We start from the raw sequence: 25781 nt of genomic DNA, 5'->3' as shown, positions 1-25781 counted from the left end.
AGGGAGACGTGGGCACGTGGGGACTGTGCTGAGGAATCCCCCCCCCCGTGCCCTGGGTGTGGGGGGAGGGAGAGATGCAAGAGCAGGGAAAAGTTGGGGTTCACTGTGACAGGCTAGGACAGGGAGAGCATGACGAACTTCGCCCTGCACCCCGGGTTCACCCCTCCTTTTCTGCATCTCCCACATATTCTCGAGGTGCGATGTCTTAATTCTCGCTTTCCTTGGCCCCTTCGATCCGACCTCCTCTGGTCTCTTCACCACCCCACCGCTTTGGATGACCTTGCTGTGACCGCCCCAGAGCCACGCCCGCCTTTCACAGAGACACACGCCTTGTCTGTGGCTGGGGTCCACGGTGACGGGGACCAGAGTGGACAGCGGGAACCCTGCTCCTCCTCGCCCACCCCTCGCCCACCCCTCGCCCACCAGCAGTTGCAAACATTCACAACTGGAGCCCTTCCTCTCCCTGGCTTAGAGCCAGGTTTCCCATGACCTCAGCGACAGGTGGGACGTGGGCCGCCCCCGGGAGCCCGTCCCATCCGCGTGTCTGTCCGCTTGACAGCCGGCGGTGGCCTGAGGAGACGCCGCCATGACGATCACACCGGACGTCCGGTTAGAGTATCTGGAGAGAGTGGCCGCGGTCATTCTGAAGTTCAAGCCTGACAAGTGGAGCAAGATGATGGGGGCGGAGGAGAACCTGGCCCTGTTCACGGAGTTCTTCGAGAAGCCGGACGTCTCGGTGCTGCTGCTGACACTCAACCCCGTCGGCGCCATCACCCCCTGCCTGGGCTTCCCGGCCTCCCTCAAGTTCAAGGGGGTGTACTTCATCAAGAAGAGGCCCGAGACTATCAAGAAGGACAACTACAAGGATAACCTGATCTACGGGGACATCGGTCCCTCCCCTGTGGACCAGCTGATCGTGATCGTGGGGGAGGTAGGCGCCTCCAGGCGGGCGGCCTGGGCCTGGTCAGGAGTGTCCAGGGCCCAGAGGGACAAATTTTCAGTGATTGGCCCAGAGCCCCGCTCCCCACAGGGTGGTCCACGGGCTGGCAGCATGGCGGGGGGGGGGGGGGGGGCGCTGGTTAGAAAGGGCCAGAGGGCAGGCCCCTGGTTATACTCAGTCACACCCTCGAGGACCCTCTCTCCAAACGCAGTCCCATCCTGACTGCTGGGGGCCAGGACTTCAACATAGGAGTCGGGGGGACACGATTTAGCCCCTGACGGTGCCCCCACGGAACTCAGGATGTTGGCTTCCAGCCAGGAGTGCAAGCCATCAGAGCAGGCGCCGGGCGTCCCTCCGCGGAGGTGGCTTGGCCCCTGCGAAGACTCGGGCCCCACCTCCTGGCACGGAAGAGAACGCAGGTCCCCCAGGCCCGGGCACCGCGTGCTCACCACCCCTCCCGCCGTCACGGAGTCGGCGCGGGCGCCGGTGCGGGCGGGGCGGAGCTCAGAGTCCTCTCCCTGCAGATCCTGTACTCTCTGTTAAACCAAAGCGAGAACACCAGCGGGTGGCCGCAGGTGGTCGCGGAAGACATTGTGAAGCAGGTGCACAAGCTGAAGAACGAGGTGTTCGTGATCGGGGGCAAGATCCGGGGCAAGACTCTGCTGCCCGTCCCCGAGCACCTGGGGAGCCTGGACGGCACACAGGAGTCCCTGGAGAGGTGGGCGTCCCTCCCCACCCCCCCACCAGGAGCAGGCTCTGCAGCTGACGGGGCCCATGGGGCCGAGGCCGCGGCACTGGGTCCGAGGTGGAAGGCACAAGGGTGGGACAGACGGGGCTGGAGCCCCGGACCCACCACACACGCGTCTGGGCCCAGGCATCACACAGCAGGCACAAGGGGGGGGTGTCACACGGCCAGGAAAGGGGACACCAACTTTAGGCCATAGGGACTGAAGGGCACTGAGGGGCCCAGAAGGGGTTTTCAGCAGGTGGGGCCGCAATGTCCCAGGGGCCCCACGTGAGCCCGACCACCCTTCGCAACTGCCTGTCGCACAAGGCCTGGGAGCTGGACAGGGCAGAGGCTGGTTCCATTCACTCACCACAGCGGGTGACACTCTGGGGCAGGGGCAGGTCCTGCGAGGGTCCGCTATGAGCTCCACTGCATGCCCCGGGTGACCCCACCAACTTCCAGGGGAGCCGTCTTGGACATTTATTGCAAAGCCAGTCTGCTTCTCTTCCGGGGGGGGGGGAGGGAGCCAACACCTGACACACCTGTCCTTTGCTCCGAGTGTCTCCTCATCGGGAGATTTGGGGACTGCCCCAGCCTCCCCGAGGTGGCAGTGAGGGGCCCGGGGACATGAGGGGGTGCTTGGGGCTGCAGGGGCGGAGCTGCCGGAGCCCCGCAGGCGGGGCTGTCCCAGCACCAGCCGACCCTGTACTTGCAGGCTCCCCGCCTCCCAGGACAACTCGCTACTGCACGCCATCGAGACCATCGTCATCGACTGGTCCCACCAGGTCAGAGACACGCTGAGCAAGGACTCGGCACAGGCCCTGCTGGACGGGCTGCACCCCCTGCCCAGGGTGGAGTTCGAGTTCTGGAACGCCCGGCTGACCAACCTCAAGTGCATCTACGACCAGGTGACACCCCCGCCCCACTGCAGGGACCCACCTGCTCCACAGCCAGATGGCCAGCACCCCCCCACCCCCACCAGCAGCACCCACAAGCTCTCAGCCTCTCTGCGCCGACCCCCCGAGGCTCCTACCCCCGCACTCCCAGCCGCGGGGGTGGGTGGCAGAGTCTGGGGCCTGCGGGTCCCACCGAAAAGCTGGGGTCCTTCCTCTCTTCTTCTCAGCTAAACAGGCCCAAGGTGAACAAAATAGTAGAGGTCTTGGAAAAAGCCAAAAGCTGCTACTGGCCAGCCTTGCAAAACGTGTACACGAATGTCAATGAAGGTGAGCCGGGGCCACCAGGAGCTGCCGGTGCCGTCTGGGGGTGTGGGGGGCCCCAAGGGACACAGTCTGTCCCCCTGCTGAGCAGCTGCCTGGCCCCTGCCCTCTGAAAAAGCCGCTGTGTTTTGAGGGTGTGTGCACACCTGACGCCAAGCGGCACCGACAGCCTCTCCTACGCCCCGAGTGCGGGTCAGTGGGGTGGACGCACCCCTGACCTTGACCTCGCCCCGCGCAGGGCTGAAGGAAGCCGAGGATGTTGTTCTGTACCTGACGCCCCTGCGGATCTTGTTGGAGGAGATGGAACAGGCCGACTTCACGGCGGTGCGTCCTCGAGGCGGGGCCACGGCCTGGGGCCGCCCTCCTGGCCCGGGCTGCTCTGGGGGCGTCCCCTGGAGCCGTGGGGACGGGAGAGCCCAGGCGTCAGGACCGAGCCCCCTGGTCTCCCCACAGCTCCCGACCTTCATCGCCAGGGCGCTCCACACCATCTGCTTCATCTGGGCCACCTCCAAGCACTACAACACGCCCTCCAGGGTCATCGTCATCCTGCAGGAGCTCTGCAACCTGATCATCGAGCTGGTAGCTGCCCCTGCCGCAGCCAGCCCCCCAGGGGTCCCCCCGCCCTGCCCTTGCCTGTCCCCCCACGTCCCCAGCAGGACAGCACAGGCAGAGCGGCCAGCACCGGGTTTTCAGGTCCCGGGCTGCGTGTGGCCCCTTGGTGGCACCGGCGCTCTCCCAAGACCCGGGCTGCGCCAGCCCTGCCCAGCCCATGTTGGAGGGAGAAGAGGGGAACGGGGCCCTGCCCCCCGAGTGCCAGCGCCCCAGGACTCAGCCAGGGGCTTTTTATGGGGTCTTCTCGTCCTGTCTCCTGGATGGGGCTCGCTCTCCTTCCTTTCTGTGAGCACGCGATCGTATCCGGGGCTGCCGGTGGCCGCGACAGCGGTGGCCGCAGCCCTGTCATCCGGCCCCGGGGGCCCCCCTGAGGGCCATAGCAGGGCGCCCCAGCCTCACCCACCTGTGGCCGAAACCCGTCCCCCTTCAGCCTTAGCTCAGGGTGAGAGGCCAGCCGAGGGGAGCAGCTCCATCTCCCGAAAACAGCCCTGCAGCTGGCAGACGGGTTGGGTCGTGAGAAGCAGGTCCTGGGGCCACACAGTGGCTGGTCTCTAACCGGCCTGACTGTGCGCCTGCGCGCATTGTCTCCTGCCCAGACTCGGACTTACCTGGGCCCCGAGGAGGTGCTGAAAGGCCTGCAGGGCGAGGTGGAGGAAGTCCTGCAAAGCATCTCCCTGTCCGTGGCTGTCCTGCGGGAGCTGTACCGCACCTACGATTTCTGCTGCGCCAACATGAAGCTGTTCTTCAAGGTGCAGCCCGGCCCGCAGAACCGGCCAGGCTGGCGTCGGCCCCTCGTCGGCAGGAGGGAGCGCCTCTGAGGCAGACTCAGCCTTCTCTCTCTCTCTCTCCTCGAAGGACAAGGAGCCGGTGCCTTGGGAATTCCCGTCCTCGCTTGCGTTTTCCAGAATGAATTCTTTCTTTCATCGCGTCCAGACCATAGAGGTAAAGGTGACGTCCGGGGCGCCCTCCCCTGGGAGTAGCTGCGGCCTCCATCCTCACCGCCCCCGTCCGCGTCTGGGGGAAGCCGAGTCGTCAAGTGCCTCCTCCATGCCCAGAGCCCTTAGCCGGGAACAAGAGGGACCCAGGCTGGGGGCCTCTCCCCTCGGCTCATGTCTTCCCTCCGTGACCCATGAAATGAGCCCGGTCAGGAAGCCTGGGGACCGCAGGGGGAGGGTCGGTGGGCAAAGTCCGGGGGCCTTTCCTACGCCTACCTTCCCCTGCTCGGGAAGCAGCGCCCAGGATGGCGCGGTTGGCTGGTTTCGGCCGATGTGGGGAGAGGAGGAGAGCCCAGCCCCACCCCTCCCCCACAGTCACACTTGGAGATGTCCTAGAAAGGACTTTGGAGAACTCTAACTCCGACGAACAGAACCCCCCCTCCACCATTGTCATGTGGCCCCAGGGGACCTCACGGGCTCCCTGGCTGCTCTCTGCTGGGCTCAGAGCTCAGTCAGTGTCCGAGCCGCCGAGTGTGGTTACGGAGACGAGCTGCCGGGTGTCCGGGGTCTCTCCTGCACCAGAGCCTTTATAAAACAGCCATCGAGTTCCTGAAGCTGGAGAAGATCGAGATCGGGGGCGTGCGGGGCAGCGTCCTCGGGAGCCTGGTGGCCCAGATTTACGAGGAGGTCTTCGAGCTGGTGAGGGTGTTCGCCGACTGCAAGTACGATCCCCTGGACCCGGGAGACTCGGTAGGTCTGGGGCCCGGGGTTGGGGTGGCGACAGATGACACCCCGAGGTCGGGGTGGGGGGACACCCGGAGGGGGTGCGGGGCAACGGCCCCAACCCTCTTCTTACAGACGCTGAGCCTGCACAGCTGGGATGGCACCCCCACATCCTGCCAGCCTGGGGGTGCGGGGGGCGGGGGGAGGAGCGGGCGTCAGGGCGAGCACCGCCCAGGCCTTGCGTGCCGATTGAGAGGTTGACATCTGAATTCGACTGTAGAGTTTTGATGACGATTACGCTGATTTCGAGACCAAGATTCAAGATCTGGACAGGAGGCTGGCCACCATCTTCAGTCAGGGCTTTGACGACTGCAACTGCATCGAGTCCTGTGCAAAGGTGCGTGGGGCGTGGACGCGGTGGGGACGTGGCGGAGGCGGAGCCCGCGGCCCCGGGGGGCGGGGCCTGAACGCTCCCAGAGACCCTCCCACCAGCCCGGGCCAGGCAGGCGCCCAGCACACCCTCTCTCTCTGAAGAAGCCTCTTTTTACTTGGGCGACCAGCTCACCCCCGTGGTCCCAGGACTGTCTGGTTTTAAGACACAAAGTCCAGCGTTTCGGAGACTCCTGCAGCCCCGGGCAAGGACCCCCACCCCTGGGGCGCTGACAGGAAGGGCGAAGGGCTGCCCAAGTGCAGGGAGTTCTTGGCAGAGGGTCCCAGCCCGCCCTTGCATGTGGACACACAGGTTCTCCTCTGGGACGGGGCCCCTGAAAGTCAAAGATGATGCCGGAGCTCGACAGCTGGGGTTGGGGGAGCCAGGATGAGGGTGAAAGTGGGCGCAGGGGCCCCCGACCTCCCGCAGGATGGACCTCGAGTTGTTTTCCAAGATTGAGGATGGAGCTGGGCTGTGGCTCCCCACATACCCCTTTGCGATCCAGAGTTCAGGTCCCCACTCTGAGGGACTGGTGGTCCGGGAGGGGGTGTCTCATGCCCCATGCTGGGAGCTCGGCTCACGGACACACTGGCTCTGGCTCTGGCTCTGGCTCCGCCACCGCAGGGCCGTCTCCTGCCAACAGCCTCAATCGGCTTCAGTGCTTTCAAAGCCCAAGCCGTCTTCTGAACGTGAACTTTGCGGTTGTGCCCCATCGAAAAGAGAAAATCAGGGCAGAGGCCACGTGTGACCCGCTGCCAGCTCCATCTGCGTGTCCCTGTCGTCCCACCTGGCTGGTCACGGCCTCACAGCCGGTGCCCCCACAGGAATGGGCCTGGGCCCCCCATCCCGGCCCCTCCCGACCCCGCCTCTTCCCCAGCTGCTTCCCCCGATTTCTCACTGTCAGTAATTCACACGCAGCCAGGAAAGTTCTAGAGCAATTTTCCACTTCATCGCCTCTTGGCAGAAAATAAAATTAGCTTCCTTCCCTCATGCCATCAGCCAAAAAAATACGGCACGTGAAAAGGAGGGAAGAGGCGCGGGAAGGGGAACAAGTCAGGGGGTCGTAACGCCGCATGGGGACCATTTGGTTTCTGTCACGTGTCGTTTCTTTTAAACGGCGTCGCTGACCTGGTATGCGGCCCCGCGGGGAGCTGGAGGGAGGAGGGACTGCGGTAGAAAGAGGGGGGGTTCAGTGCCCCCCAGGGGTCCGTGGCTGCTCCGTCCGGCTTCCAAGGACCTGAAACGCACTCCCCCTGCCCCTGCGGCCATCTTTTACTCTTTCCCCAAAAGGTCACGTTCAGGGACATTGGTCACCTTTTTCAAACCAAAAACGGGGGCAAATTGGAGGCTCAGGTCCAGCCCTTCCAGCCACCAAAAGCTGCAGCCAGTGTGTCCCAGAATAAAAGGGACACCGGGTGGTTGGAGCGCGGATGAATCCTGGTGTGCCCCCCTTCGCCGGAGGTCCCGCCAGCCCGGGGTGTGGGGCGGCGGGGAGGGGGGTGCAGCGGAGAGAGAACCCGGGCATCTCCTCGCCCCTGCCCTGGCCGCCGGGCCGCTGGCCCTTCATTGCCAGCTCTTCCCCCACACTCCTCTCTGTCCAGGTCCCATGAGGCCGTCCTGCACCCCCGGCGTCCGGCTCCCCGGTCCCCACCCCTGCACAATGATCTTCTTTTAAAAGATTTTATTCATTTAGTTTCAGAGAGAGGGGAAGACAGGGAGGAAGAGAGGGAGAGAAACACCCACGTGTGGTTGCCTCTTGCACACCCTCTACCGGGGGCCTGGCCCACAGCCCAGGCACAAGCGCTGACTGGGAACCGAACCAGCAACCCTTCAGTTCACAGGCCTGCACTCAATCCACTGAGCCACACCAGCCAGGGGGATTTTTATATTTTTTTAAAATTGTATTTTTTAACTGTTCAACTCTTCCTTGCCCAAACCCTGGCTTCTCCTGGCCTAGAGTCCATTTTTCCAGGCTTGGACCTGGTTTGTGCCATCGGTGTGCGAGACCGGTATTTGGGACCCGGCGAACGTCACAGCTGGGCGTCTGCCTCAGCAGGCGCTGCCTCCACCAGGCGCTGCGCGGAGAAAGGCTCTTTGTCTCGACAACGGCGTTTTCGGCTGGAGCACCGTGCCTGCAACCACGGGGCGGAGCGGGTGGGCTGGGGCGGGGCCGCGGTGAAGACAGACCCCCTCCCGTGTCTCCCCAGCTCCTGTACATGTGCGGGGGCCTCCTGGAGCGGCCGCTGATTCTCACCGAGGTGGTGCCCCGGTACTCGGTCATGCTGGAGCTGTTTGACGCTGAGCTGGACAACACCAAGGTCCTGTACGACGCCCAGATCGCAGCTTCCGAGGGCGGGAACATCCCTCCGATCCACAAAAACATGCCGTCGGTGGCCGGGCAGCTCAAGTGGAGCCTGGAGCTGCAGGAGCGGCTGGAGGTGCCCATGGGCTACCTCCAGCACATCGAGCACCCGTGAGTCGGGGGGCAGCCTGGCCGAGGTGGGGTGGGGGTGGGGGCGGGGGCCGGTCCAGTGCCGAGGCCATGTCCTCTGTATCCGCCTTGGGCTTGCGGGAGAGCAGAGGTGGGCAGGGTGGGGGCGTCTCCTAGCAGCGCCTGGAAGTGCGCATGCGCCCGCCTGGGGCTGGAAGAGGGCTGCCCTCGGACGCGGGCTACGGAAGCAGGTCTGGCCCCCTGCGGCTGGTCGGACCTCGGGGGGTCGGGGAACACGGGGGCAGCAAGTGGGTGTGGCTCCAGTCCTGACCCTGTGGGGCCAGGGGCACCAGGGCCATTGCTTGGCTTCCTGTGCTGCTTGCAGGAGGTTGGGGCCACTTCGTGGACTCGGAGTCTCAGCTGGGGAGCAGCACAAAGCTGCCGGCCGCTTCCGGGGTCCCAGGCCCGGGCCCTACAGAAGCCCCCTACGAGGTGTGCACACCACACCCCTGGCCAGTGCCGGGGGCCTCACTGCCCCGTCCGACTCGGATTCCAGGGTCATGTCCAGCGTGGAGGCCAAGCTGATCTACCAGAAGTACGAGGAGATGATGGAGCTGTTGAGGAGCTACCGCGAGAGGGCCTACAGGCAGTGGGTGTCCGGAGTGGACGAGGCCTGCCGCTTCAACCTGGGGCAGCCGCTGATCCGGCGGGACCCCTTCAGCGGCCTGGTCCGGGTCAACTTCAGCAAGGCGGTGGGTGTGCCTGCAGCGGCTGGGCCGCGGGGGGTGTTGCCCTCCTGCCGACGATGCTTCCTCGAGTGGGTGCTTTTTTAAAGTGAGCTCAGGACAGATGGTGGATCTGAGACAGAGCACTGGAGTCCTTGACAGGGACCTCAGTGAGCGTGCTGTTTTGAAGCTGGGTCGCCTTTCACAGGGTCCCAGGAGGAAACATCAATCTGAGAGTTGACATTTTAAAAGGGAGGAAGAAAGAAAAAGGTCTCGGCAGGATCTGAGCCCCTGGGCCCCTGGTTGCCCCCTTAACCCAGCTCCGCGGGCTGCTGAGACTCTGCCTGTGGCTTAAGCGGTGGGGTGGGGGCGGGGGGCGCCCCAGGGCTGGGACCCAGCAGGGCAGCAGGAGAGAGCAGGAGCGGGACCGGGAGTGTGGGGGGTGGGGGTTCCCCACAGCTCACTCCCCTCTCATGGGGTAAACCCCTGTGAGCACCTGCTGGTGTGTGTTGGGGCGAACCAGGGAGCCGGGCAGCCAGGGGCCGTGCCCTCCCACAGGGGAGGGGTGTGGGTGAGCGCCACGGAGAGCTGGAGGGGGTGACCACAATGTCCCCCAAAGAGCAGGCAGGGTGAAGGGGGAGCCACGGAGCCAGGGGAGGGGCTGAGATGTGAGTGGACAGGGTGCGGGGGGCAAGGCGGCCGGGGGAGTGGAGCTCTGGGGGGAGCCGCCGCCAGGCAGGGCCCACGGCCGTGTTTTGGCCACATCGATGTCCAGTAGACGTCGAAATGCGGACACTCAACAGGCAGGTGGCTGCAAGGGTCCAGGGGACCCCGGGACAGAGCTGCAAACATGGGAGCCAGCCACACGCAGGTGGCTGTCAACGCCGTGATGTTGGGGAGTCTCGGGGGGGGGGAGACGGGGAAGGGCCACGCTCTGCCCCCTCCAACACACACATCCCGAAGGCATCAGAGGGACTGGGAGAGGTGACCAGGCGTGTCTGGTGTGCAGGTGGGGGTGACCAGCTGCTGAGAGGCCATGTGAGTCAAGACCTATGAAGTGACCTGTGGGTTCAGCGACGTGGGGGTCACCGGGACCTTGATGGTCGGGGACTTGACCCAGCAGGGAGGGCAGTGACTCCCTGGGAAGGGCTCTGTTACCGATTTTCCGGGCGGGTGGTGACAGGTAGGAAGAGGCGGACAGGGAAGGGCGGGCCCCCCGGAGGAGCCAGGTGAAGCCGGTGGTCCTCAGACGTTTGTCTGACTACAAGTATGGTGATGTGTCCACCCACACTGCCGATCAACGGGTGAGGACGTCCTGAGCCGGCCAGCAGCTCCCCGCAGGCCACCCCCAGCTCTGAAGCCCCCAGGCTGTGGAGGCTTTGGGGACAGACCCCCCTTTGTTGCTGCTAAGTGCTGCCCGCGGAGCCACCTCTGATCCTCTCTGTGTCCCCTGTCGGCCGTAGCTGGTGGCGGTTCTGAGAGAAGTCAAGTACTTGAACTTCCAGCAGCAGAAAGCGATCCCGAACAGCGCCGAGAAACTCTTCTCCCAGCACGAGACCTTCTGGAAGTTCGTGGGCAACCTGGAGCTCATCGTCGGCTGGTACAACCAGGTGAGCGGCGGTGTGGCCGGGTGTGCTGGCCAGGTGGGGTGTGCTGGCCAGGTGTCGGTGTTCTGCTTAAACCCACATGGGTGTGAGGTGGCGTGATGATATTTGGTGACTTCCCAGCTACCGCCATGAGAAACAGTCCGAACATGGCCACCGGCCCCCCAGCACCGGAGCGAGCTGAGGGAGGGGCCTCTGTCCTTGGCCACCCTGCTGGGCGGGCCCTGGACCCTGACGGCCGGACAGCCGGCCACTGGCCTTCACCCAGGGCCCGGAGGCTCAGCACCTCTTTCCAGCTGGTTGAATTCAGCATCAAGGGCTCCCTTCTGATCTCCAGTCACAGCGATTCGGTTACAAACCTGATAAAGAGGCGTGTGAGGGGACGTTCTCCCAAGCCAGGCACCAGGCCCAGAGGGGCCCGCTGCCCTGAGTGAGCGGCCCCTCGCTGAGCGCCGGTCCTGGAGTGCGTTTCACAGCAGCTCTACCGCTCCATCCTCCGTCGGCTCCACACCCCCGAGGCTCCCGGCTCTCCTCTGCCTGTGCCCACCTTTCCGAAGGGTTCGTGGCCTGAAACCCCTCCCAGGCCCTGGTGGGGTGCGGGGGTGGGGAGAGTGAGGGACCCCTTACAGTACCAGATGTGGGTACAGATGATTCTGAAAGGCAAACTGTCGGCGCCTAATACACGATTATAATTCTGCGCGTGGCCCTCACTCGTGCGAAGTTTGCGTGTCCTTGAAAAGCCACGTAGAAATCGGGCTGCGGTTCCAAAGAAGGCGGGAGCTCAGACGGAGCTGGTCCTTCAGAGGCGGGACTCATGAGGCCCGTGCACACCCTGCCCCTCTCTCCCTGGTGAGCTGGGGTTTTCGAGCTTCAAGTCCATGCCCTGCAGTGGGGCACCGCGGTGTCACAACCAGATAGAATCATCAGCGCCGTTTGCTCCGGCCACTGCTGGGCAACCAAACACTGAGCCTCCCACCGTTGACCTCGGAAGGGTCGGGGGCCCGGCAGTGCCCACCCCCTCTCCACCAACGCCTGTCTCTCCGCCTTTCTTGGCATGATTCTAAGTCAAAAGATGTTTTGGGTTATCTACTCAGGGTTTTTTAATTATCCTATTTTCTTCTCCTTCTATCCCATATCACGGGTGATTAAGAGTTAAGTACACAGCCCTGGCCGGTGTGGCTCAGTTGGTTGGAGTGTCATCCTGTGAACTTAAAGGTCGCCGGTTCGATTCCCAGTCAGGGCACACGTCGGGGTTGTGGATTTGATCCCTGCTGTGACAAGTGTGAGACTGGACTGACCACTGTCTCCCTCCCTCCCCCACTTCCTCTCTCTCTAGAATGAATGAGCATGTCCTTGGGTGAAAATTTAAAAAGTTCTTTAAGGACTTAAGTATATACATAGTCTTTGGTGATAGGACAATTTGACCGTTGAAATCTCCCAAGTTTGGGTTTCCCTGGAATTCCTCGTGGAGGAGCAGCGATTGCACCGGCTTTGGCGTCTCCCCGGCACCTCACCTCGCGGGGACCTTCCATCCCCGAGGGTCTGGAGCAAAGGCCCTGAGGCCGTCTGGTTTGCTCTGCAGATAAAGACCACCGTGATGGACATAGAGCTCCCGCTGATCAAGGCGGAACTGGAAGCCATTGACGTGCGGTTGCTGGACGCGGAGACGACCCTGTTCTGGAACAGTGACGGTACCGAGGCCACGTTCCCGTGGCCCAGGGCAAAACCAGGAGGCGGCAGCCTCCTCGGCCTCTGGGCTGGGACAGAGGGTCCAGCTTGTCTGCAGCGAGGGTGGCCTGTTTGGTGGAGCGGTGGTCACTCTTGCTCCCCTGGGCGGTCCCGGCACTGCCTGCCTGTGTCACTTACACATGGGATCTGGCCGAGGCCCGTCAGGGACTCAAAGTTGCCCACCTGGACTTGCTAGAGGCCGGGGCTCGTGGTGACCCCTGTGCAGGAGGGCACAGCAGAGGGCAGGGACAGTGCCGGTGGCGGCTGCCTCTACGCAGGGGTTGGAGAAGCAGAAAGAAACGTGCTCAGTGGTCCCCCTTCCTCCCTTCACCCCACCACCAGGCAGGGGCGCCCTCCCCTCGCCCCTCGCCCCCAGGGCCTCCCCTGGGGGGCCTCGTGCGAGGTTCCTTTCTGCTTCCATTTCAGGCGTGTTTGAATATATTCAGGAGATGCGGGAAATTCTGCACAACTTGCAGAACAGGATGCAGAAAGCCAAGCAAAACATAGAGGGCATCTCCCAGGCCATGAAGGTGAGCGCGCTGTCTAGCAGTGAGGGGTCCTAGGGAAACCGGGGGCCCAGGCCTGTCCGGATGTCACTGTGCGGTCCCTGCTCCCTGCAGAGGGTCCCCTCTACGCCAGGCCGGTGCCGGGAACCAGGGGCGGGAAGATGCACTCAGACTCGGAGGTGCCCGGCGCACACTCGCTGCTCAACAAAGAGAAGCAGCCTGGCCCCCGCCCTGAGGCCACCCCCAGGGTCCGTCACCAAGGCCCTAATTTTGCAAAACCAGCTGCAGCAAGTTTTCCAAAAGGAAGTGGTGACCCCTCCAGCCCCATCAGTCCGCAAGGCCTGCTGTGCGGCTGCATTGCATTGCACCGGGGTGGGGCTGAAGCTGTATTTCTGTCACTGTGCCACAGTGCGACCTGCTTCCCTGCCACCCCCATCCACCCCCAAGGGTCCCGGCCCCCCACCCTTTCCGCCCTGGCACACTCCCGAGAAAGCTGAGATAGTCCAGAGTTTCTGACACCGGCCAGGCCGTCCCAGCAGTCTCAGTGGGCTGTGTCACTTGCCCTGATCCCGGGTCACTCTGGCTTGTGTTACGTCTGTCTCCACCAGAGTCAGCTTTCCCCTCCGTGACACCCACTTGGATTTACTCAAAACTGTAGACAGAAACCGTTGCTGGCCACCAGTTTTTCCTGGTTCATTTTTCATTCAAATGGGCTCGCTTCCTCCTGTAACGCCCTCCGAAAGGTGCGTGAAGGACATGCTGTGTGAGTCCGTCTGCTCAAAAGTATCTTCTTAGGACCCTCCCACACAGTAACCCTGTGCAGGTAAAGAGTTTGAGGAGACAGTTTTTTCCCAACAGTCTAGAAGCGACCCTGTGTTTGTGGCTCGGGGGTCCCAACCAAACGCCGGAGGCTCGGAGGCCCCAGCACAGGGCCACTTCTGGGGCGTCTCAGGGGACAGGAGTCTGAGGTCTCATCTAAATCTAGTCACCTCCCAAAGGCCCCCCCCATACCACCATGTCAGGGGGGTGGGAGGGGTAGGGCCTCAACAGGGACACAGACCTCCCACCCACCCAGCAAGGGCAAGCTGGCTGGTCACAGCAAGAACAAAGCTGATCCCTCTAGACTCCGCCCCAGCCATGTCCTCTGCAGCCACTCAGAAGCCAGAGCTGCAAAGGGGCGTGGCCTCAGGCAGAGTGGGAACCCGGGAGGGACCAGCACACTCCGGTTTAGTGCAGAGGTAGCAGTGTCAGGGAGAACTCCAGCTCTCCCGTCCTTGAGTCTTCCCACCTTTGACCCTGTCTGAGAACTGACAACAAAAACAAGCAGGTGGCATCTGGCCGCCTGGCTTCAAGAGAAACAATTGACTGTCCTTTCCACCATTGTACTTCCAGCCCTCAGCCTTGTGCCTGGGATAGAGCATGCGCTGATGGGTGGGTGGATGGAAGGAGGGATGATGGATGGATGATGGACGGATGACGGACGGATGATGGACGGATGATGGATGGATGGATGGATGGATGGATGGATGGATGGAGTCAGCCCACCAGACCTGGAACACAGAATTCAAACACAATGCGTGTAGATACCAAGTACCGGGCAGAGGGGAGGCCAGTGAGCTAAGCCCTCACTGTCACTGGAGGCAGAGCAAGGGAGCAGAGGGGGACACCAGACAGACAGAGCATCACACGTCATCCAGAGGGCGGAGGCGGCCTCCGTGGAAGGGGACCTGCGGTGGTCCCTCGTGCAGACACCGCAGGCTCTCAGCAGCCCCTCGTCCTCCCCGAGGTCCACGGGGGGCAAGGACGTTCGCTCCACAGAGCGCGGTGAGGGCATGAGGCCGGAGACGCCGTCTCCAGACCTGCCCCTCACTCCCCGTTTCCCCCCCCATCCAGGACTGGTCAGCCAACCCCTTGTTTGAAAGAAAGGACAACAAGAAAGAGGCCCTGCTGGACCTGGACGGGCGGCTGGTCAACCTGAACAAGCGCTACACCGCGGTCAAGGAGGCCGGCCTGAGGATCCAGGCCATGGTCGCGGTGAGGAGCGTGGGGCCCTGGGTGGGGGGCAGGGCTGCAGAGTCTGTAACCACGGCGCCCGTGGTCCCAGAGACTCGTTTTAAGATGGCAGACCCCCCAGCGGGGCCTGGGAAGCTGGTTTCTCTTGTTTGGGGTCTGCCCCCCTCTGTCCTGAGGGCACGATAGGCACACCCGCCCTGCACGACAGGTGCAGACAGGGACAGCTCCCGACAAGCTGTCTCCCTGGGGCGAGGGCTGGAGGCCACGCACTGCATCAGGCTCTGCTGACTGTCCTGCGGTGGCAGCGGTTGCCCGGGCAGAGCGAGGCTGGGTGACTGTGAGCCAGGGTCTCAGTGGCAGTGTGCTGAAGTCACAACAATGTGTCTCGTCATTGCCTGCCCCGGGGTCGGCTACTCCTTTCAGCCGGTAGTCTCCTCAGTCCATGGGCCCCACCCCTGCTAGTGGGCCCCACCCCCGCACTCTGGGAGCTCCGCCGGGGTCCCAGACAGCGTGGGGTCCTCACGCTGTCCCCACTTGGCCTCCATTTCCCCCGGTGTGCGTGCCAGTGCGATTCTGACGTGACTGTGGAAGGCAGAGCTCTGCCCCAGCCTGCAAAGCAGGGACATCTGCCTTGGGCTCAGGGAGCTTTCAAAGCAGTGTGTGGGGTGTCCCCGCGTGGGACACCATCTTTGGTGTGAACTCTGATGACTGGCTCTGAGCCCGTCAGGCCAGCGAGCCTGTCGTGGGCTGTTCTCCGAGGCAAGTCCTTACTTGGAAGGGCGTTACCCCCTGCGGTGACCTGAGTGGACCCCAGAACACTTGGTCTTGTTTTCAGATCCTCTCCCCCCAGTTTGCCACTGTGCCAGAAGGTCCCACGAAACTAAAATGCTAAACTGAAGAGTTGACCGGCGGACACGTTCATGCTCTCGAATGGCAGAGCCGAGCACAGGCCTCGGGTCAGGGAAAGGTCCCCAGCACCAGAGCCCGGCCGCAGGGCAGCGGGGCCAGGCACCCGGTGGGCCAGAGGCCAGCGGGCCGACGGCCCGATGAGGTTTCACTGTCACGTGCGTTTGTCAGAGTCCCCCACTGCTGCCGTGGTCCTCGGAACCGGTTCTTGCTCTCTGCCACCGAGCTCTACAGACCTGTGTCTTCTCTTCTGATTAGAATGTAACCGTTCGGGGGGACAGACCTGGTCATGCTCATCTTTGCGCTCCCCTGTGGCCTTGGTGTCTTACAGATTCACCCACCCATCCACCCATTTCTCATCCCTCACCCATCATCCATCCACCCGTCATCATCCGTCCTTCCACCCACCCACCCATCAGTGCATGCTCTGTCCCAGGCACACGGCTGAGGGCTGGAAGTGCAGTGGTGGAAAGGTCGGTCAGTTCTGTGCCCATGAAGCCTGGCGCCAAGGGAAGACATGAAAGACCAAAAAATCAAATAACTCAGTGCTGCCCCCTGGGCCACGACAGGAATAATGCATTGCTGGAGGGAACACGGGTGGGGCAGTGGACAAGGAGGGCCCTTGTGAGGAGGTGACTTCTGGGCTGACACTGAGGGATTAGCGGATGCCAGACGTGGGCCTGGAGAGCGGGCGCGAGGGCCGGTGGCCCGAGTCACTGCGGGCTCTGCCCGAAGAGGGGGCGGGCGGGCCAGGGGCTGACGGCCCCCCCGCCGCACGGGTCGGTTCGCAGGAGAACGCGGAGCTGCTCCGGGCGAACACGGCCAGCCAGGCCTGGAAGGACTACGTCAGCTACCTGGACAGCATGGTCCTGGACGAGTTCGAGGACTTTGTCCGCCGCTCCCTGAACTACTTCATAAACAACATGGTGCTGGACGTGAGTGGCACAGGCAGGACGCATCCGTGGGGCGGCGGGGCAGCCTGCAAGCGGCCGTGCGTGACGTAGATGCGACGGTGCCCGCGCCAGGCTCGCGTGGGCACCCACGGGTGACGGTTTCTGGAGAGGGCGCAGGCTAGTGTGTTCCAAATAAACAGGAGGGGCCAGCTGGTCCCCATTTTAAAAGTGGGAGTCCTGCAGCCCAGACAGACGGCCCTCGGTCCCTGGCACTTGGGACACCTGGCCGCCTTCAGTCTGCCATTCAGGAAACGAGCTGGGAGCTGGCCACCTTGCTGCGGGTGAAGGTGGGCAGGTGCCCCGTTGCCGCCTCCTGGTCATTGGAAAGGTCGAGGCGCCCACCTGTCTCCCTGCAGTGAGGCCGGCACTGTCTGCCCTGCAGGCTCACGTGGGGCATCTGGGGACAGACAGGGCCACCCTGGGCACGTGCCTTTTCAGCGGGAACCTCCTGGGGACACGAGGGCTCTGGCCTGGCTGTGACTGGGCAGCACACGGTGGCCACGGCCACCAGCACTCAGAGGGGAGCCGGCCAACACTCCACGCCTTATATGCCCTTGATTCATCTGGTCCCCGCAGTAACCCAGAGAGGGGACAATTGCTGTTTCTGTTCTAGAAAATGGTTTTTCTCCTCTTTCGTATCTGGGGAAACTGGGAGGTCGGGCCCACATAGCTGGTAAGCAGCAGATACAGGCTTCAAACCCAAGTTATCGGCCTCTGATCTGCACTCCAGTCAGCATCTAGTTTCATACCATTTGCACCCGGGGCCACCGGGCCCATGGGAGGTATAGCCCTCCCCCGGTGGAACCCGCAGTGAGTGTGGGGCGTCGAGGCAGGTCCCCCCCCACTAGGGCGGGGCGCCAATCCTTGTGACCGCCACTGCAGGAGGGCATCGCGCCGCTGTTCGAGATCCGCATGGAGCTGGGCGAGGAGGGGATGACCTTCAGCCCGTCCCTGGAGGTGGGCTCGGAACACGGCTTCCTGGCGCTGATTGAGGACCTCGTCAACGACATCTACAACGCCTCGAAGCTCATCCCCCGGCTGGCCAAGGGCCGGCTGAGCTACAAGGTCAGTCCGGGCTTCCTGCGGCCCCTCCTGCCTTGCCTGTGGGGGCTCTGGTCGTGTTCCTGGTTCAGAGTGGCCTTCCGGACCCAGCAGTGCCTGGTTGTTGACATTCTAAGTGATGGTGGCTCAGAAGGTGACTCAGGCCCAGAGGTTTTCATCCCCAGGACGACAGACAGGCGTGTTCCCCTCGCTCCCACAGTCCCATACTGCCTCCTAAGGTGGCTCCTCCTCCATGGGCCTGGCTCTCCGCCCTCAACACCTGCCCACGCACCCCCACGGGACACCCAGAGTGTGCCCGCCCCCCTTCCTGGTGTTTTTCTTCTGTAACGTGAGTGCTGAGGCTCTGTTGCGACACCGGATGCTTCAACACATGCGCCTGCACAGGCTCCCACATCCCCCGGCTGGAAATGCCACCCATGAGTAACGTGCGGTCAGATCTGGTTGTGGGACGGAGCTCAGCTCCCCCAAGGGAGTGTCCGTCCAGCATCATTTGCATGACCTAAAACACAAATTCGAACAGACCTGTCCCTCCAAGCGGAGTCGATCGGCAGGTCTGGCCGGTCCACATGAGGGCGTCTGGGTGAGCCGCAAGCGTGGGCCAGGCTGGAGCGGTGCTCTGGACACGTTACTAGGTGGGTGTCGAGTTGTGACAGAATGTTTGGAATGCGATTTCATGCACTGAAACAAACAAAAATCTCTCTTTCTGGGGATGCCCCCTGAGCCGTCAGTATGCTTTCCTCAGGAACAAGTGAGGCGCTCGCCCCAGGTGACGGGGTGAGGACAGCGGGAGAGGCTTTGTCTCCATGTCGTTCCATGTAGATTGAAATTTCTGGTTGGGGCACAGGCCTGGGTTTGGGGCCCGGTCCGGTCCCTACAGGGACGCGTACAAGAGGCCACTGCGCTTCCCTCTCATGTTAATGTTTCTCTTCTCTTCCTCATTCTTTCTCCGTTCCCTCTCTCTACAAATAAATACCGTGGGGTTTTTTCAGACCATAAGACAGACAACCTAGGTTTTAGAGGAGAAAAAAAAATTAAAGCAAAAATGTGGTAAAATATTTAATAACATAACATAATGTTTCACCCATGTAAATGTAAACAGAACTCAACAGCAGCATTAACAACCATTATTCCTCCCAAATTGGGGGGGGGGGGGTGCGTCTTATAGTATGAAAAATACAGTAAGTAAATGAAATTTAAAAAAATGTTAAGACCCACCCATACCCTGCCTCTGGGCTCTGGGGAGCCATTAGCTGTCTTTTTGGGGACACCAGTTGGGCCCAGGTTTTGTCACTTGAGAGCAGAAAGATCCAGCTCCAGCCATCGAGGGAGACTCCTGTCCCCTCCCCCCACGCCAGCTCCCTCCCCTCTCCGGGCCTCATTTCTGGGACTCCCTGATGACCCCCCCTGGGCTGCACCCTCCACACGAACTCCATCTACATCCCTGGTGCCCAGTCATCCTGGGTTCTCTGGCAAAAGTCAGGTTTGGCGTGTCTTCTGGAAAGAGGAGCTTGCAAGTCACTGAATGTCCCCATGTCCCAACTTTTAAGAGGTTGGTGGCCCTTCCACCAGCAGGGAGACCCTCCCCTGGGCGGGGGCGGTCCCGTGACTGTCGTGGCCGCAGACGTGACAGTCACCGGCGGCGCCCCTCCCTCCCCTTGCAGTCGGACCTGGAGGACATGGCTGACCTCATCGAGATGCGGGAGGAGATGTCGAACTTGGTGATCAGCACCCTGAAGGAGGCGGAGGAGTACCAGGACTCCTTCGAGAAGTACTCCTACCTCTGGGTGGACGACCTGCAGGAGTCCATGCGGAACTTCCTCATCCACGGCCACGTCGTTAGCCCAGAGGACCTGGACGTCCGGGTGGAGGAGTCCGGCCCCAGGACGCCACCCACCCTGGTCCAGTTCCAGCAGCAGGTGTGTGGGAGCCCCTCCCCCTCCCTCGCCTCCAACCCCCCAGGGAGGCTTGTGGGGACTGATGCAGAACGACGTGGGTTTCATTGTCACCATGGCCCACGGAGGCCAACAGACCAGGGGGCAGCTGCCTCCGGAAAACCAGTTCCCCAAGCGGGTGTGCCAGGCCCACAGGGCCACACGGGGCACACCAGGGTCGGTCAGGAGGTGTGGGCAAGCGCCCCCATCCCATCACGGCTTCTGTGGGAAGGGGAGAGTAAGCCAGGGCGGGCAGGCTCAGGCTCGGCCAGTCTGAATCCTTGCGGTGGGCTCTGGGGGTGGGGCTTCCCCAGCCGCCTGGCGCCTGGCCCTAGGTGACCAGGACAGGGGGACAGTCTGGGTCAGCAAGGGCCCAGACTCCAGAGCGTTGAGAATGCGGACAGTGAGACAGGTGGCAAGCCCAGGAACCCCGCCTGTTCACGGCTGCGCAGTGAGAGAGAGGCCCCACCCTCTGTGAACAGAAGCTACCTGCCCGCAGCGGGGCACCCCGGTGGGCATGCTTTGCCACACTAGGTGGGGCCGGCTGGCGGCTTTCCAGAGACGACCAGGTGGCCACTTGGCCTCCACAGTGGTGTCCTGGGGAGCTGGCCTTCACTGCTGGTCTCTGCTGAGCCCGGACACGCAGCAGGGTGCCGGGGGCCCCGGGTGCTGGCCGGAGAACGGCACGCCCTGGGCGGTCAGGGCCGGGTCCCCGCCAGGCGTCCAGGCGGGTGACGGGGCCGTGCCCCCCAGATCGACTCCTACGAGAAGCTGTACGAGGAGGTGTCCGGGCGCGAGAGCACCCAGGTGTTCAGCGGCTGGCTGCAGTGCGACTGCCGGCCCTTCAAGCAGGCGCTGCTCAACACCATCAAGCGCTGGAGCCTCATGTTCAAGCGCCACCTGAGCAACCACGTGGTCAGCAGGTGGGTGCCCGCCCAGCCCTAGGGGGACTCGAGGGACCACCCCGCCCCCCCAGGGCCGTGGCGAACGACCTTCCACGGGAGTGTGCGGTGCCTCCCCCAGGGCAGACGAGGGGGTGAAGGTCCAGCTCCAGCTTAGAGTCCGGCGACTCCCCCAAAGGTGGTCCCCAAAAGGGGTCACCTGGCCATGGGGGGTGCCCCGCTTCTTCCCCTCAACACCCGCCTAATGGGCACACAGTGTCGGGTGCCATGTACCGAGGAAACCCCTAGGACCACAGAGCCTGGCGGGGAGGCCTGAGGCGTGATGAAGGTGCCTGTGACCGTGCAGGTACAGGTGGCGGCCAGGTGGTGGCCAGGGTCATGAGGGAGAGTCATCAAGCCGAGTGCCGCTGGGAGGCCGTCAGGGGCCTCTCAGACGCGGCCTCACCCTGGGCTCTGCCCATCAGTTAGAGCGGAGCTTGGGGGCACAGGGCAATGGCGGGTGGGGAGGCAGCAGAGGCCCCGAGGCGGACACCGTCCCTCGGTCCGCCACCTCGATGGCCGCAGCCCTCCCCCGTGGGGGGCGCCCCTCACAGGCTGTTCTCTGGTCCCTTAGTCTCGACGACCTGGAAGCCTTCATGAAAGTCGCCAGGACTGGCTTGACAGCGCCGCTCAAGGAGGGGGATTATGACGGCCTTGTACAGATGATGGGGCATCTGATGAAGGTCAAGGAGAGGCAGACGGCAACCGACACCATGTTCGAGCCCCTGAAGCAAACCATCGAGCTGCTGAAGACGTACGGGGAGGAGATGCCGGAGGAGACTCACCTGAAGCTGCAGGTGCGCAGTCCCAGGCGTGTTGTGTGTCCGGGGGAGGGGGGCCCCTCAGCCGGGGGAGGGCTGTGGTCACGGGGGACCAGGCCTCCCATGTGGGCCTGTGGGCGGGACCTCCCTTCCGGGCACGGATCCCCGTGGACAGTGAGGTGGCCTCAAAGGTAGACCAGACTTCCTCTGTCGCTGCTGGTTCCTGGGGTTGACATGCCCCCCACCCTGCCCTCCTCCTCAATCCTGGGCCAGTCCCGGGGCACGCGGCTCAGCGGACAGAGCCTGCGGTCAGCAGAGGCCCTGCGGAGATCAGGAGAGAGCGGGGGGCCCGGTAGGGGGGCCGCTGCTCCGAGGGCACCCAGCCCAGCAGGCCCCAGGCCAGCTCCGGCCTCTGTGCACGTGGGTGGGCCCCACAGCCCTTCACAGCCGGCTCAGCCTCTAGGCAGCAGGAGGGCCGGGGTGGGTGGCGGGGAGCACAGAGAACATGGGGCCTGAAGACCCTGGCCCAGAGTGTCAGTGTCCCCCCAGATCTGGCGGCCTCCCCGCCCTTTCCCCTCTCTGTGCCCGGCTCTGTGTCCGGTCACACAGACCCGCTCCCCTGATGTTGGCACGGCAACAACCCACCTAGTGCCCTACACACCACAGCCGAGGGGGCACCAGACTGTGGGCGAAGCGGGAGGAGCCAGGAGGCTCAGGGCCTGGGGTGCTGAGGGCCAGGAGCGTGTGTGGCCGGTCACCAGGGACGCCGGGCCGTGCACGAGGTGGGGTGGGGGGGGCGCAGGGTGACAGATGGCATTAGAGGTGCCCCCCTGCTGACAGAAACCACGGGCCAGTCACAGTGGAAAGTAAAACCACGGCCGTTTGTGGGCAGAGAATTTGTGGGCTGGGATTTTTCGTTCAAATGCTGTGTTTGTCGGTACAGTATTTGCCGGGGCACGAAGGCCTTGGAACACACAGACGTTCCTCTGATTGGTAAAGCCATTCCCGAGTTGGTGACATCAGGGAAATGGAGGACACGGTGGTGGCTGCCCAGGCACAGGGTGCATGGGTGCGGGCACAGAGGTGACACAGCCGACAGCATCCTTCTCAGTGACAGCTCCGTGTGGGGACCGTGGCGGTGGCCACAGGAATCTACACACTGGATGAGATTGCCTAGGACTACAAGGCACACAGCACACACACAGCACACGTGTGTGCACGCACCCATGCACAATGTGTGTGTTCACCCACGTACAACCCCTGTGGGCACACGCACACGTGCACACATGGCTTCCGGTCACCTGGGCGACAGAAACGCACACCTGCCATCGCCGGGTGTGGCGGAGGAGCGGGGGCTACGCAGACACCGCTCCCTGCAGGCAGGCGGGAGGCACACGGGACTGGCTTTGCCCTCCGCGCCGCCCCCGCCCGCGGGGGCCGTAATTACGTCACGAGGGGTAGTGCGGAGGAGGACGGAGAAGGAGCCGCCAGGCCTCTGCCCGCCGCAGGAGCTGCCGGAGCAGTGGACGAACACCAAGAAGCTGGCCCTCCAGGTGAAGCAGAACGTGGCGCCCCTCCAGGCCAACGAGGTCAACATCCTGCGGAGGAAGTGCCAGCAGTTCGAGGTTCCTGGACCCCCGGGGGCGGGGCCCGGGGGCAGCGGCCGCAGCGCGCGCGGGGAGCGCGCGTGTGACGTCTCCGCGCGCCTCTCCCGCAGATCAAGCAGCACGAGTTCAGGGAGAAGTTCCGGCAGGAAGCCCCGTTCATGTTCAGCGACCCCGACCCCTACAGGTCCCTGAACAAGGTAGCGGCGTTGCTCCAGCCCGAGCTGCGCAGTGACCCTGGGGGCCCCGCTGCTTTCCCGTCTGTCCTCAGGCTGTCATTCTTGCGAGCCCAGAAATGGCCCCGTGGGAGCGGCCCCGCCCCAGGCCGGCAGCTGATGCCCTCGCACCTGAATAGCCCACGCACCCACGCTGTCCCTCACCCCATCCCATATCCTAGGTTCCCAACCCTGTCCGCATTCAGCAAAGCCTGGGGTCAGTTTCCTGTCCCCAGGCTTAGCAGTCGCCCATCACCCCCCATGCCTTCTTGTCCCTGGCCCACCATGTGCCACCAGTGGCCAAGCCTCACCCTTGCTCTACTCTGTTCCCACCATCAAGTTCATGGTCAGCATCCACCCTGCAAGTTCCGCAGCCCTGGGCCCCAGGGACTCCTCAGGGCCAGCGGGGAGCCCCAGGAGCACACCGGGCCTGCAGATGCCTCCCCTCCCAGCACCCCACCCAGTCCTCACCTTTCTCACCCCTCAGAGCCACAGGTGTGAGTGCAGGGAGCCCCAAGTTCTCCCCCCAGGTCACCCCATACTTCCCTGCCCTCAAGCCTCTGCTCTTTTGCTTGCTTAGCTTCGAAGCCCACTATTTCTGAAGGTCCAGGTCCTACCCTTTGCCTATGGCCTAACCTCCAGTTCCCCAGATCACAGTTCAGACAGGACGAACCCTCCTTGGAAGCCAGGGCACGTCCCCACGGCTGGGCTGGAGGTGGAGGGCTCCCAGGTGTGCTCTGCCGGGGCGCATGTGGTGCCCACCCGCAACGCTTCTGCACCGGCGCCTGCTACACAGCAAAGCGCCCCCCGGCGGTCCAGGCTCAGTCCGGGGGTCTGAGGTGGCTCTTCTTTCCCTCCGCTTTCCTTACCTAGATTTTTCTAATTTTTAAAGCAACCAAGCGTTACCTATATGATTTTTAATAAGATGAAAAAAATACGTGTAGCATAAAAGAGGTGGAGATTCCAGGAAATCAGGAGCTCTCAGGAGAAAATTTGGCATTCCCACCGCATCCGTGAAAAGTTGGTCCTTGGGCCTGGACTCACAGAGACCGCCTTCTTCCCATCAGAGCAGAAGCCAGGGGCCTGGGAAGGGGGGCGGGAGGGTGCTGCCCCCCACCCCGGGACGTTTGCTGTCACCGTGCTGGTGTGGCAGAGAGATGGAGGAGAGCGAGCCTGTGGCAGAGGGGAGGGCAGGCGCCCCCACACGGGCGGGCAGCCCTGATCACCCCCCCTCCTTGCCGGCCCAGCAACAAAAGAGCATTGCGGCCATGGAGGGGGTCATGGAGACGCTGTGCAAGTCGGGCAGCCTGTTCGAGGTCGCCGTCCCGGACTACAAACAGCTCAAGGCTTGTCACAAAGAGGTCCGCCTGCTGAAGGAGCTCTGGGACATGATCGTCATGGTGAGCGGGCCGGCGGCCCTGGGACGTGGGTGGGTGGGTGGGTGGGTGGGCGGGCGGCCCCCAGGAGAAGGCTCTCCTGGCCTTCAGTGGAGGTGCCCGAAGGACCCCAGAGGGGTCTCGCATTCCACCGCCTCTCTCCTCCCGTCTTCCTCCTCTCCTGTGCTCGGCTGCTCACCTGTTTCACAACGTTTCCAAATAAGGGACACACCCTGGTCTGTTGGAAAGGAAGACCCCTGTGGCCTTCATCAGCGTCTCCCATGGATGGGTGGGGGTGCCTCTCTTCCCAGCTTGTAGGACACCGGCACCTGCTCTTCTCCCAGCTGCACACGACTGTGGCCCCTTTTCTAACGTTTTTTTTTTTTTTGCTCTTGAGTTCTGAGGTTCCTTTATAGCGTCTAGAAGCTGGCCCCCAGTCAGGCCTGTGTTTGCACACTGCTCCCTGCGGTCTGGAGCTGGGCCACGCCTCCCCGGCCCTGGCCTTTCGAGGCGCGAGAGCTCCTGGTGTTGGTGACGCCCAGCCGTCAGTCTTTTGCCTGGGCAGGGCCTTCTGCGTCAAATCAGAGAGCCATTCTAGAGATTTCTCCCGTGCTTTTTTCTTAAGGGTGGTACTGGGCCACGTTCAACAGTTAAGTCCCTGATCCACCGTGAGTCACTCTTTGTACAGGGGGGGAGGTGTAGGCCGAGGTTCGTTTCTCCGCCTGGGGATGTCTGTGGGCCCAGCACCCCTTGTTGGGAAGGCGGGTCTCCCTCCGCCCAGTTGGGTCCACGCCATCATCAGAAACCGGCTGAGCCTGTTCTCGTGGAGCTGTGCTCGTGGGTTCCCTGTCCTCTCCCCTGGCTGTGCCCGACCCTCTGCGACGCTGCAGTCTCGTTGCCGAGCCGTCTGCCTGCCAGGCTAACGGCGGCTGGAGTGACTCCTGCCACTTTACTCTTCTCTTTCAAACAGCTCTGCTACTTCCAGGGCTTGTACTTGTCCACACAAATTGTAGAACAAGCTTGTCATACCTACAAAAAAAACCTTGTTGGGGTTTCTGTAGGACTTGCATTAGTTGCACTTCCTCACCACATTGAGTTTTCCAGTCCGTGAACGTGGTTTGTCTCCCCACTCACCTGAGTCTCCTGTGACGCCTTCCAGTCAGTAACCTCAACGCACAGACTCTACGCAGGCGCTGTTCGATTTAGATCTAACTGCTTCTCGTTTCTCTCTCTCGGTGTGACTGTGAGTGGTACTGAGCTTTTGGTTTTCGTTATCAGATGTTCGTTTTGGTGTGCACAGATATGATAGAATTTTGCATGTCGGCCTTGTGTCTTGTAATCTGGCTGAATTCCCTTAGTAGTTGTAGGGGTGTTTTTAAAAATAGATTCTTTGGGAATTTCTGCACAGATAATAAGACCACCTCCTTCCTTGCCAACTGTG

General features: G+C 62.8%; 1 protein-coding gene across 1 annotated transcript in view; it reads left to right on the top strand.

The window, feature by feature from the left end:
* The first annotated feature begins 586 nt into the window (after nucleotides 1-586).
* DNAH17 (dynein axonemal heavy chain 17) overlaps nucleotides 587-25781 on the top strand; it is an 81624-nt gene continuing 56429 nt past the window's right edge. The window contains exons 1-24 of the mRNA XM_053660379.1: nucleotides 587-931; nucleotides 1465-1658; nucleotides 2383-2575; nucleotides 2791-2890; nucleotides 3123-3208; nucleotides 3338-3463; nucleotides 4093-4245; nucleotides 4352-4438; nucleotides 5014-5181; nucleotides 5435-5551; nucleotides 7792-8057; nucleotides 8572-8767; nucleotides 10204-10350; nucleotides 11927-12035; nucleotides 12499-12602; nucleotides 14472-14612; nucleotides 16289-16432; nucleotides 17333-17515; nucleotides 19174-19428; nucleotides 20197-20366; nucleotides 20959-21181; nucleotides 22654-22770; nucleotides 22863-22949; nucleotides 24212-24364. Coding sequence (XP_053516354.1) covers nucleotides 587-931; nucleotides 1465-1658; nucleotides 2383-2575; nucleotides 2791-2890; nucleotides 3123-3208; nucleotides 3338-3463; nucleotides 4093-4245; nucleotides 4352-4438; nucleotides 5014-5181; nucleotides 5435-5551; nucleotides 7792-8057; nucleotides 8572-8767; nucleotides 10204-10350; nucleotides 11927-12035; nucleotides 12499-12602; nucleotides 14472-14612; nucleotides 16289-16432; nucleotides 17333-17515; nucleotides 19174-19428; nucleotides 20197-20366; nucleotides 20959-21181; nucleotides 22654-22770; nucleotides 22863-22949; nucleotides 24212-24364 — 3864 coding nt within the window. The remainder of the gene's footprint in view (nucleotides 932-1464; nucleotides 1659-2382; nucleotides 2576-2790; nucleotides 2891-3122; nucleotides 3209-3337; nucleotides 3464-4092; nucleotides 4246-4351; nucleotides 4439-5013; nucleotides 5182-5434; nucleotides 5552-7791; nucleotides 8058-8571; nucleotides 8768-10203; nucleotides 10351-11926; nucleotides 12036-12498; nucleotides 12603-14471; nucleotides 14613-16288; nucleotides 16433-17332; nucleotides 17516-19173; nucleotides 19429-20196; nucleotides 20367-20958; nucleotides 21182-22653; nucleotides 22771-22862; nucleotides 22950-24211; nucleotides 24365-25781) is intronic.

Source organism: Artibeus jamaicensis, unplaced genomic scaffold (genome assembly GCF_021234435.1).
Source record: "Artibeus jamaicensis isolate MK-2021 breed Jamaican fruit bat unplaced genomic scaffold, CSHL_Jam_final contig_2259, whole genome shotgun sequence".
NCBI classification, from domain to species: Eukaryota; Metazoa; Chordata; class Mammalia; order Chiroptera; family Phyllostomidae; genus Artibeus; species Artibeus jamaicensis.
The sequence above is the reverse complement of the archived record's forward strand: the minus strand, read 5'-3'. Positions and strand labels throughout refer to the sequence as shown.